Source organism: Leucoraja erinacea, chromosome 25 (genome assembly GCF_028641065.1).
Source record: "Leucoraja erinacea ecotype New England chromosome 25, Leri_hhj_1, whole genome shotgun sequence".
NCBI classification, from domain to species: domain Eukaryota; kingdom Metazoa; phylum Chordata; class Chondrichthyes; order Rajiformes; family Rajidae; genus Leucoraja; species Leucoraja erinaceus.
The window spans coordinates 28,875,624-28,888,434 of record NC_073401.1 but is presented as its reverse complement, the minus strand read 5'-3'; the positions used below and the strand labels follow the sequence as shown (position 1 = coordinate 28,888,434).

Sequence of the window (12,811 nt, the reverse complement as noted above, 5' to 3'; positions counted from 1 at the left end):
AAGCAATAATTTGGGTGGCGCAGCGGTAGAGTCGCTGCCTTACAGAGACCCGGGTTCGATCCTGACGGTCCTGCTCTCTTTGCGGAGTTTGCACGTTCTCCCCATTTTCTCCGGGTGCTTCTCCGGGGTTTCCGCCCACCCTCCAAAGACGCGCAGGTCTGTAGGTTGATTGGCTTCGAAAAAATTGTAAATTGTAAATTGTGTGTGTGTGTGTGTGTGTGTGTGTGTGTGTGTGTGTGTGTGTGTGTGTGTGTGTGTGTGTGTGTGTGTGTGTGGGTGTGTTTGTGTGTGTATATGTGTGTGTGGTTTTTTGGTTGTGGTTGTGGGTGTGTTTGTTTGTGTATGTGTGTTTTTGTGTGGGTGTGTGTTTTTGTGTGTGTGTGTGTGTGTGTGTGTGTGTGTGTGTGTGTGTGTGTGTGTGTGTGTGTGTGTGTTGTGTGTGTGTGTGTGTGTGTGTGTGTGTGTGTGTGTGTGTGTGTGTGTGTGTGTGTTTGTGTGTGTGTGTGTGTGTGCGTGTGCGTGTGGCGTGTGTGTGTGCATGAGTACCGTGTGTGTGGTGTGCGGTGCGGTGTGTGTGGTGGTGCATGAGTCGAAGGTGGGTCGAAGGGCCTGTTTCTACGATGTACCTCTAACATCTAAAGTAAAAGAACGGGTGACCCAATTTCATCTTCACCTCCTGAAGTCTCAGAGGGAATGATCTCGTTTAGTTTTACTTCGGGGATGCAGCACGGAAACAGGCCCTTCGGCCCACCGAGTCCATGCCAACCCACTTTCCCCATCCACTCCCCTACACACTTGGGGGCAATTTTTACAGAGGAGGGTTAACCTACAAACCTCGCTGGATCTGTTAACTAAACTAAACAGCCAGGGAGACGTCAGGGCGGGTGGTGGTGGTGGTGGTGGTGGTGGCGGTGGCGGTGGTTGGTGGTGGTGGTGGTTGGTGGTGGGTGGTGGGGCATCTCATTGGGTCCGCCCTCGTCACTATCTCCCCGCCTCCTCTCCCGTCGCCTCCACTATGCCGGCCGCCCCTCGAGACTCCGGCTGTACCGTCTGCACCGTCTCCACCAGGCCGCCGCTCGGCAGCACCACGTAGCGGGCGGAGACGTCCCTGGGCTTGGGCTCCCGTAGGTTTTCCTTGCTGTGCCATATCCCGTAGCCAAAGTAGATGAGGAAACCTTTTCAAAGAGACGAGAGGCCGTTAGTCAAGATCCAAGATTCAAGATTCAAGATTCAAGATTCAATTTAATTGTCATTTGGACCCCTTGAGGTCCAAACGAAATGCCGTTTCTGCAGCCATACATTACAAACAAATAGACCCAAGACACAACATAATTTACATAAACATCCATCACATCGTTGTGATGGAAGGCCAAAAAAACCCGCGGGCTCCCGGTGCCGCCGTCCGCCAGACCTGCAGTTGCAGCCTCCGAATCTCCGGAGGTCGGGCCGCAGCAGCAGCAGCGCTCCACCACCGCTCCACCCGCTCCGGACACGGCCAGCTCCGCGACGGTGACGGTGAGTCGTCGGCACCAGAGTCCCCGGTCTTCTCCTGTTGGAGGCCGCTCCTCGTTGCAGCCCCAACGACAACGGAGACCCGAAAGAAATCCGCGATTTCCCCCTTATCCTTAAACTGTGACCCCTTGCTCTGGACTTCCCCAACATCGGGAACAATCTTCCTGCATCTAGCCTGTCCAACCCCTTAAGAATTGTGTACGTTTCTATAAGATCCCCCCTCAATCCTCTAAATTCTAGCGAGCACAAGCCGAGTCTATCCAGTCTTTCTTCATAGGAAAGTCCTGACATCCCAGGAATCAGTCTGGTGAACCTTCTCTGCACTCCCTCTATGGCAAGAATGTCCTTCCTCAGATTAGGAGACCAAAACTGTACGCAATACTCCAGGTGTGGTCTCACCAAGACCCTGTACAACTGCAGTAGAACCTCCCTGCTCCCAGCTTAGTCTAGTTTAGTTTAGTTTAGTCTAGTCTAGTTTAGTCTAGTCTAGTCTAGTTTAGTTTAGTTTAGTTTAGTTTAGTTTAGTTTAGTTTAGTTTAGTTTAGTCTAGTTTAGTTTAGTCTAGTCTAGTTTAGTTTAGTTTAGTTTAGTTTAGTTTAGTTTAGTCTAGTTTAGTTTAGTTTAGTTTAGTGATACAGCACAGAAACAGACCCTTCGGCCCACCGAGTCGGCACTGACCAGCGACCCCCGCACATTAACATTATTCTAGGGACAATTTTACATTTACACCAAGCCAATTAACCAACACACCTGTACGTCTTTGAAGTGTGGGAGGAAACCGAAGATCTAGGAGATCAGCCACGGGGAGAACGCACAGACTGCGTACGGACAAGCGCCCGTAGCCAGGATCGAACCCGGGCCTCAGGCGCTGTAAAGCAGCAACTCTACCGCTGCGCCACCGTGACCTCCCAATGTATCTGCGCACTGTGGACGGCTCGACTGTAATCGCGCATTGTCTTTCCGCTGACTGGCTAGCACGCAGCGAAAAGCTTTTCACTGGAGCTCGGCACACCAACCTCAACGCTACACAACCTCGGCGGTCAAAAGCAGGTGTACAACACAGAAGCTCGATTGGGAAAAAAAGGAAGGAACTTTCGAAGATAGTTGTCATACCTATTGCTAGCCAAATGAAAAATCTCAACCAGGTCATCAAACTTAGCTTCAACATCAGGAACACGTTCACTAAGATACTCAGAGCGGGAATCAAAGGCACCAGCGGAACCTGTGGAGATATAAACAGTCTGAGCAGTGATACATCTTGGTGGTGGTCATTTGTTTGTCACAAGTAGCAAGGCACAATGGCGTCACGGAGTGATACAGCATGGAAACAGGCCCTTTGGCCCAACTTGCCCACACCGGCCAACACGTCCCAGCTACACTAGCCCCACCTGGTAGACACAAAATGCTAGAGTAATGCCCCTGTCCCACTTAGGAAACCTGAACGGAAACCTCTGGAGACTTTGAGCCCCACCCATGGCTGATCATCCCCAATCAGTACCCCGTTCCTGCCTTCTCCCCATATCCCCTGACTCTGCTATCTTTAAGAGCCCTATCTAACTCTCTCTTGAAAGCATCCAGAGAACCTGCCTCCACCGCCCTCTGAGGTAGAGAATTCCACAGACTCACCACTCTCTGTGAGAAAAAGTGTTTCCTCATCTCCGTTCTAAATGGCTTACTCCTTATTCTTAAACTGTGTGGCCCCTGGTTCTGGACTCCCCCAACATCGGGAACATGTTTCCTGCCTCTAGCGTGTCCAAGCCCTTACCAATCTTATATGTTTCAATAAGATCCCCTCTCATCCTTCTAAACTCCAGAGTGTCCAAGCCCAGCTGCTCCATTCTCTCAGCATATGACAGTCCCGCCATCATAGAAACATAGACATGGACAATAGGTGCAGGAGTAGGCCGTTCGGCCCTTCGAGCCTGCACCACCGCCATTCAATATGATCATGGCTGATCATCCAACTCAGTATCCTGTACCTGCCTTCTCTCCATACCCGCTGATCCCTTTAGCCACAAGGGCCACATCTAACTCCCTCTTCAATATAGCCAATGAACTGGCCTCAACTACCTTCTGCGGCAGAGAATTCCAGATCTGACATCCCAGGAATTAACCTTGTAAACCTACGCTGCACTCCCTCAATAGCAAGAGTAAGGGTGACCTTAAACAGGGAGCTGCAAACTGAAGGTCTCACCTGGAAAGTGCTGAGCTTCTCCTGTTGTTCGTGAATCCAGATGAGGAGCAGGCTGAGGAGAAAGCCAGCGGCGAAGAGCGTGGCGAACAAAATGAAGGCCCAGTGGGGTAGCTGAAGATAACTTGCGCCGAAGATCAGGACGCAGCTCAGGCAGACGGAGCAGGTCACCATGGCGACCACCGCCACCGTCACTAGTTCGCCCGGGGCAAAGTCGGCAAGGAAGGGCAAGTAAGGCTCGAAGGCCGACCTGAGTTGGCCAGGCCCCCTCTTCTCCTTGGTCGACCGCTCCCTCTCCACCAGCTGGAGTTTGTCGGAGAACGACTCGTATTCCTTCAGCCCTCCTCCTCCTCCGTCCGGCGGTTGCGGGCTGCCGGCGGTTGCCGCGGGCGACGCCGGAGCCTCCGCCTCGCCCCTGCTGCCCCGGTAGCGGAGCACGATGATGCTGGCCGCCACGAAGGTGTAGGCCAGCAGCGTGCCGATGGAGAGGAACTGCACCAGGGACTCCAGGTCGAACACCAGGGCCAGGACGGCCATCAGAACGCCAAACACCACGATGCCAATCACCGGGACCTTGGTGACCGGGTTGAGCCGAGAGAACACCCTGAAGAGCAGCCCGTCCTCGGCCATGGCGTAGGCCACCCGCGGCAGGGAGAAGAGGTTGCTCAGGAGGACCGTGTTCATCGCTGGAGAAGGCGGGGGGAGAGAGAGGGAGACAAAGGGAGATCAGACGTCGAAGAGTAATCTTATAGACGGGTTCAAAATCATGGGAGGAAAACCAGAGCAATTTTCGAAGACATGGACTCCATTCATTGATTCGTTACAAGGTTAATATGTTGCAACACAACTTCGGAATTAAACCGAAAGAAGGTCCAGCAGAGACTGCACTTCCTGAGGGTGCTCAGGAAGAATAACATCACTCAGAGACTGCTGCTGTCCTTTTATCGGTGCTCCATTGAGAGCATACTAACATACTGTGTATGCGTGTGGTACACCAGCTGCACAGCGGCTCAGAGGAAAGCGCTCCAGAGGGCCATTGACAACGCCCAGAGGATTGTCGGCTGCCCTCTCCTTACCTTGGAGGACTTACACAGTTCCCGCTGCACCAAAAAATCCCAGAATATCATAAAGGACATTTCCCACCCCGGACACTCCCTGTTTGAACTGTTGCCGTCAGGCAGACGGTACAGATCTACAAGGACAAGGACAAATAGACAAAAAACAGTTTTTACCCCACTGCTATAAAAGCACTAAATGTAGCCGCCAAGGAACGCAGGGGCGATACAGACTAAGGGACTGTGGTACACTGTGGAATCGACAGAAGGATGGAGGGTTGGGTGTGTATGCGTGCTTTGTCCGTGATATTTATTTAGTTGTTTATCTTTAATATTTTACCTTGTATGTATCGTTAGCTTTTAGAAATGTTTGAATGCTGCACCGACTGGCTGACATTTTAAATTTTGTTGTACATGGTTCATGTTACAATGACAATAAAGAAACTATTCTATTCTATTCTTACGGGTTGTGTGATGGGTGGGGAGAAATACGAAACAGGTATATCATCACATTTTGTTTTTCTTTTCAGTTTTTCTCTTTTTATTTCTTTACGTTTTTCTCATTTCATTTAGATCAGATTCAGATTCAGATTGAATTTTAATTGTCATTGTCAGTGTACAGTACAGAGACAACGAAACGCATTTACTTACTCATTATTCAGCTACGCCAATTTGGTAGTCTAGGGGTTCTATTCTTGCACATTGACCTTATCTTTCACTTTCTCTCTATCTTGGTTTTTCTCTCTTTTTCTTTTTCATCTTAGCTAAAAATTAAAATTGAAGCTGTACCATAAATGTATTATGTCATATGCACCAGTTTATGCTTCTGTACACTGCTTCTAATATTGATAAATTAAAAAATATATATATATAACAGTCTTATATGTTTCAATGAGATGCCCTCTCATCCTTCTGAACTCCAGAGTGTACAAGCCCACAGCCGCTCCATTCTCTCAGCATATGACAGTCCCGCCATCCCGGGAATTAATCTACGCTGCACTCCCTCAATAGCAAGAATGTCCTTCCTCAAATTAGGGGACCAAAACTGCACAGATTACTCCAGGTGTGGTCTTTAAGAGGGAGTTAGATGTGGCCCTTGTGGCTAAGGGGATCAGGGGGTATGGAGAGAAGGCAGGTACGGGATACTGAGTTGGATGATCAGCCATGATCATATTGAATGGCGGTGCAGGCTCGAAGGGCCGAATGGCCTACTCCTGCACCTAATTTCTATGTTTCTATGTTTCTATGTCTCACTAGGGCCCTGTACAACTGCAGAAGGACCTCTTTGCTCTTATACTCGCAGCGATTTCTTGCCGTTTTGGACGGAGCTGACCCCGAACTGGGCTGCGATGCATCCCGATTAAAACGCGCATCTGCGGAGTTGGCGAGAGGGGCGGGGGGGGGGGGGGGGGGGGGGGGGGGGGGGGGGGGTGGGGGCCTGAGTCACTTCCCTCTGGAAGGCGACTCCGGACTGTCAAAGCTGCCACAGCCACAGACGTAAAAACAGCTTTTATCCACGAGTAGTTGCTCTACTCAACAGCCACAAATCTGTAGGTACACAAAATTGCTGGAGAAACTCAGTGGGTGCAGCAGCATCTATGGAGCGAAGGAAATAGGCGACGTTTTAGGCCGAAACCCTTCTTCAGACCGAATCTGTAGCCTCCCTTTGATCTGGTATTTTGTTGGTTCACATGCTTGATCAATGGTGTTTTATCATTAATATTTTATTATTATTAATGTTTAGTGTTTTCTGAGTCATTCGCAACTGTCACTGTATGTGCCGTGTTGTTACTTGTGGGCGGAGCACCAAGGCAAATTCCTTGTATGTGAATACTTGGCCAATAAACGTACTTACTTACTTACTTAGTTACTTACCGCAGATGGACCCCACGGCCACGATGAATCCAGCCCAGGAATACCCCCGTCGGTAGAAGGCATCGGCCAGGGCCGAGTCGGGGTCGAGGGTGTGCCAAGGCACCATGAGGGTGAGGACAGCCGACACCAAGGTGTAGACCACGGTGACTAGGCCCAGGGAGATGCCGGTCGCTATGGGGATCGACCTCTGGGGGTCACGGGCCTCCTCGCTGGAGGCAGCGATCACGTCGAAGCCCACGAAGGCGAAGAAGCATGTGGCGGTGCCCGCCATGATGCCCGAGAGGCCGAAGGGGGCGAAACCGCCCTGCGCGGCCCCGTAGTTGGCGGGATCGGCCAGGATGAAGCCGAAGACCAGGATGAAGAGGATGATGCCCAGACTAACGGCGGCAAACAGGTGGTTCAGCCAGGAGGACACCCTGGCACCGCAGGTGATGAAGGCGGTGGCCAGCAGCAGTATCCCCGCGGCCAGGAAGTCGGGGTTGGGCGCCAGGAAGGGCACGTCCCACGAGGCCACGTGGGTCTCGGTGAAGTTGCGGATGCGGTGGCTGAAGATGGCGTCCAGGTACCCGCTCCAGGCACGGGCCACCGCCGCCCCCCCGATCATGTACTCCAGGATGATGTTCCAGCCGATGAGGAAGGCCCAAAACTCGCCCACGGAGACGTAGGTGAACATGTAGGCCGAGCCGGTCTTCGGCACGCGCGAGCCGAACTCGGCATAGCAGAAGGCGGCCAGCAGCGAGGCGAAGCCGGCGAAGAGGAAGGAGACGATGACGGCGGGGCCGGACACGTTCTTGGCCACCGTGCCGGTGAGGACGTACAGGCCGGAGCCCACCATGCCACCGATGCCCAGCATGGTCAGGTCGAAGGTGGACAGGCAGCGGTTCAGGGCCGTCTCCATCAAGTTCTCCTCCAAGGTCTTCACCCTGGTCAGCTTCTGGCAAAAGCGCGCCAGCGAGTGGCGGCTGAGCAACCGGCTCACCATCTTTGCCGCTCGGGCTCTCTCCCCCCGACTAAACAGAGGGCTGGTCGACGGAGGCGGTGGAGCCTTTGCCTATCTATCTGCGTTTCATCGTGTCGACCAGGTATCTCATCCCTGGTACAGGAGCGTTGGGCCAGATCTACGAACCAAAGGAGAAAACAAACAGGTCAACAAACGATCATCTTCGTGTAACTGGATATCTTCAAGAGCTCCTCTGGCAGCTCGTTCCATACACCCACCACCCTCTGTGTGAATCTTTCCCTAATCTGAGGAAAGACGTCCTTGCCATAGAGGGAGTACAGAGAAGGTTCACCAGACTGATCCCTGGGATGTCAGGATTTTCATATGAAGAAAGACTGGATAGACTCGGCTTGTACTCGCTAGAATTTAGAAGATTGAGGGGGGATCTTATAGAAACTTACAAAATTCTTAAGGGTTGGACAGGCTAGATGCAGGAAGATTGTTCCCGATGTTGGGGAAGTCCAGAACGAGGGGTCACAGTTTAAGGATAAGGGGGAAGCCTTTTAGGACCGAGATGAGAACATTTTTTTTCACTCCTGGTGAATCTGTGGAATTCTCTGCCACAGAAGGTAGTTGAGGCCACAGTTCATTGGCTATATTTATGAGGGAGTTAGATGTGGCCCTTGTGGCTAAAGGGATCAGGGGGTATGGAGAGAAGGCAGGTACGGGATACTGAGTTGGATGATCAGCCATAACCATATTGAATGGCGGTGCAGGCTCGAAGGCCTACTCCTGCACCGATTTTCTATGTTTCTATGTAAGAAATAACTGCAGATGCTGGTAAAATCGAAGGTAGACACAAAAAGCTGGAGTAACTCAGCGGGTGAGGCAGCATCTCTGGAGGGAAGTAATGGGCGACGTTTCGGGCCGAGACTCTTCTTCAGACTGATGTCAGGGGAGGGGGCGGGACAAAGATAGAATGTAAGCGGAGACAGTAAGACTAGTGGGAGAACTGGGATGGGGATGGAGAGAGAGGGAAAGCAAGGGCTATCTGAAGTTAGAGAAGTCAATGTTCATACCACTGGGGTGTAAACTACCCAGGCAAAATACGAGGTGCTGTTCTCCAGAACGATCATCTTCTCTGCAACATGGTCAGAGAGTTAAATACACCATGGAAACAGGCCCTTTGGCCCAACTTGTCCATGCTCCCCACGGTGCCCCTGCTACACAAATCCAACCTGCCCACATTTGGCCCATAACCCAATAAATCTTTTCTAAGGTAGACAAAAGTGCTGGAGAAACTCAGCGGGTGCGGCAGCATCTATGGAGCGAAGGAAATAGGCGACGTTTCGGGCTGAAACCCTTCGTCAAATCTTTTCTATCTATAAGATTTATTTTAGTTTAATTTAATTTAGTTCAGTTTAGTTTAGTGTGGTTTATAATAATAATAATAATATAATATCTTTTATTGTCATTGCACATAAACGCAACGAGATTTGGTATGCAGCTTCCATCCGATGTCATAACTTAAATAACTGATAACATTTAGATTTAGATACCTCGAGAACATGGATTGTAAAAAGAACATTACAACAGTTCATTCCACCCTCTCCCTTGAGCCTCACATCCGCCATGTCATTAAAACCTCCTTCTTTCATCTCCGCAACATCGCCAAACTCAGACCCTCTCTCACACCGCCCGCTGCTGAAAGACTCATCCATGCCTTCATCTCCTCCCGACTGGACTACTGCAACTCACTTCTCCTTGGCATCAGCTCCACCTACATCAACCGACTCCAACTGGTCCAGAACGCAGCCGCCCGACTCATCACCCACACCAAATCCTGGCATCACATCACTCCAGTCCTCAAACAACTCCACTGGCTTCCCATCTCCCACCGGATCACCTACAAAATCCTGGTCCTCACTTACAAAGCCCTCCACCATCTGCTCCCCCCCCCATCTCACTGACCTCCTCTCCCCCTACCAACCCTCGCGGTCCCTCAGATCCACATCAGCCGGTCTCCTCTCCCATCCACAAGTCCAACCTCCGCAGTTTTGGGGACAGAGCCTTCTCCAGGGCAGCTCCCAGGCTCTGGAACTCCCTCCCCCAACTGATCCGCAATTCCGTGTCCCTCACCATCTTCCAGTCCCGCCTCAAGACCCATCTCTTCACCTCTGCCTATCCTTAGCCCCACGTCCCCCTCCCTTTTCATCTGTGCATGAATTGCCTCATACTGTGTTTTGAATTGAATTGTCTTTAATTTATAATTTGTGTACTAGTCATGTCTCTACTATTTATTTCATTCCCCTTACATGTTTTTCCTCTACCCGCTAAATTTTTCTAAGGTGTCCTTGAGACTCTTGAAAGGCGCCCATAAATAAAATGTATTATTATTATTAACAGTAAAATAGTTAAAAGTTCAAACAGACTAAAGTGCGGACGTGACTATCCGAGGGAGACAGTCCATGGGGGGTGGGGGACACTCAGCAGGGCCGGTTCAGAGCCGCTATAGCTCTGGGAATTATAGTGTGGAAATAGGCCCTTCGGCCCACCGAGTACGTACTGACCAAAGATCTCCCGACAACTCGTCCTATGCTGGGGTCAAGGAAAGAGCCCCGTTTCCACCGACCGAAGCCCGAAACGTCGCCTATTTCCTTCGCTCCATAGATGCTGCTGCACCCGCTGAGTTTCTCCAGCACTTTTGTCTACCTTCGATTTTCCAGCATCTGCAGTTCCTTCTTTAAGCGCTGGGGGTTTAGTTTAGTTTAGTTTAGTGTCCCGTGTACTGAGGGACAGTGAAAGCTTTTTTGTTGCATGCTCTCCAGTCAATGGAAAGACTCTACAGGATTACAATCCAAACTGTCCACAGTGTACAGATACAGGATAAAGGGAATAGTGTTTAGTGCAAGATAAGGCCCAATAAACTCCAGTAAAATCAGCGGGTCATGCAGCATCTCCACAGGAAATGAATAGGTGATGTTTTGTGTTGGGAGACTTCTACAAAACCCTTTATTGAATTTACCTCAGTCCTAACGGGTAGATTAGATTAGATTAGATTAGATTAGATTAGTTTATTGTCATGTACAAATAAATGATCAGTTCACATTGAGTTCACGGCATATTCTACGACTCCATCTATTTTTTAATGTGGATGAAAAGCTTCCCCCTAAGATAATCGCCTTAGACTGGAACGGGCTCACAATATTAAACTCGGAGTTGGACTGGGAACTGGTTGGAGGCCGACAACCTGCAGATGCTGCAGTTCCGAAATAAAAGTGCAGACCATACACAGTGGGTCAGGCAGCATCTGTGGAGAGAGGAAGGGAGTTAGCATCTCGGGTCGAAGAAACTTCATCAGAACTGGGAAGAGAAAATAAGTTAGCTTGGGAAGGAGAATTAACATGTTCCCGATGTTGGGGGAGTCCAGAACCAGGGGCCACAGTTTAAGAATAAGGGGTAAACCATTTAGAACGGAGACGAGGAAACACTTTTTCTCACAGAGAGTGGTGAGTCTGTGGAATTCTCTGCCTCAGAGGGCGGTGGAGGCCGGTTCTCTGGATGTTTTCAAGAGAGAGCTAGATAGGGCTCTTAAAGATAGCGGAGTCAGGGGATATGGGGAGAAGGCAGGAACGGGGTACTGATTGGGGATGATCAGCAATGATCACATTGAATGGCGGTGCTGGCTCGAAGGGCCGAATGGCCGACTCCTGCACCTATTGTCTATTGGCTATTAGAGTGTACGACCCCACTACTCGCCACATCTTCCCATCTCCCCCCATATCTGCCTTCCGCAAAGACCGCTCCCTCCATAACTCCCTTGTCACATACACTATAAACCCACTGACTCCCATGGCTATCTGGACTACACTTCTTCCCACCCTGCTTCCTGTAAGGACTCCATCCCCTACTCCCAATTCCTCCGTCTACGCCGCATCTGCTCCACGGATGAGGCGTTCCACACCAGGACATCTGAAATGTCCTCACTATTCAGGGAACGGGGGTTCCCCTCCTCCACCATAAATGAGGCTCGCACCAGGGTCTCTTCCATACCCCGCAACACTGCTCTCTCTCCCCATCCCCCCACTTGCAACAAGGGCCGAGTCCCCCTAGTCCTCACATTTCACCCCACCAGCCGTCACATACAAAAAATAATCCTCCGTCAGTTTCGCCACCTCCAACATGACCCCACTACTCGCCACATCTTCCCATCTCCCCCCATATCTGCCTTCCGCAAAGACCGCTCCCTCCATAACTCCCTTGTCAATTCTTCCCTTCCCTCTCGGTCCACCCCCTCCCCGGGCACTTTCCCTTGCAACCGCAAGAGATGCAACACTTGTCCCTTTACCTCCCCCCCTCGACTCCGTTCAAGGACCCAAGCAATCGTTCCAGGTGCGACAGAGGTTTACCTGCATCTCTTCCAACCTCATCTATTGCGTCCGCTGCTCTAGATGCCAGCAGATCTATATCGGTGAGACCAAGCGGAGGTCGGGCGATCGTTTCGCCGAACACCTCCGCTCGGTCCGCAATAACCAAGCTGACCTCCCGGTGGCTCAGCACTTCAACTCCCCCTCCCACTCCGCCTCCGACCTCTCTGTCCTGGGTCTCCTCCATGGCCACAGCGAGCAGCACCGGAAATTGGAGGAACAGCACCTCATATTCCGTTTGGGGAGTCTGCATCCCGGGGCATGAACATCGAATTCTCCCAATTTTGTTAGTCCTTGCTGTCTCCTCCCCTTCCTCAGCTCCCCTGCTGTCTCCTCCCACCCTCCAGCCTTCTGGCTACTCCTCCTTTTCCCTTTCTTGTCCCCACCCACCCCCACCGTCTGAAGAAGGGTTTCGGCCCGAAACGTTGCCTATTTCCTTCGCTCCATAGATGCTGCTGCACCCGCTGAGTTTCTCCAGCTTTTCTGTGTAACCGTCTATTGGCTATTGTTGCGTGCTAACCAGTCAGCAGAGAGGCAACACATGATTACAATCGAGCCACTCACAATGTACAGATACACGATAAGGGAATAACGTTTAGTGCAAGGTAAAGCCAGCAAAGTCCGATTAAGGATAGTCCGAGGGTCACCAATGACGTAGATAGTAGCTCAGCACTGCTCTCTGGTTGTGGTAGGATGGTTCAGTTGCCTGACGACTGCTGGGAGGACACTGTCCCTGGATCTGGAGGTGTGCGTGCGTTTTCACACTTCACACTGCTTAGCAGAGGCGTTGTGGGCCAAAGGGCCTGGTCTT

At 51.1% G+C, this 12,811-nt stretch overlaps 1 protein-coding gene across 2 annotated transcripts in view; it reads right to left on the bottom strand.

The window, feature by feature from the left end:
• Nucleotides 1–954: 954 nt before the first annotated feature.
• slc7a4 (solute carrier family 7 member 4) overlaps nucleotides 955–12,811 on the bottom strand; it is a 25,668-nt gene continuing 13,811 nt past the window's right edge. For both annotated transcript variants that reach the window (XM_055655397.1, XM_055655398.1), the window contains exons 2-5: nucleotides 6,634–7,751; nucleotides 3,707–4,389; nucleotides 2,626–2,734; nucleotides 955–1,175 (exon numbers count right to left, since the gene is read on the bottom strand). In XM_055655397.1, coding sequence (XP_055511372.1) covers nucleotides 982–1,175; nucleotides 2,626–2,734; nucleotides 3,707–4,389; nucleotides 6,634–7,615 — 1,968 coding nt within the window. In that variant the 5' untranslated portion in view covers nucleotides 7,616–7,751 and the 3' untranslated portion in view covers nucleotides 955–981. The remainder of the gene's footprint in view (nucleotides 1,176–2,625; nucleotides 2,735–3,706; nucleotides 4,390–6,633; nucleotides 7,752–12,811) is intronic.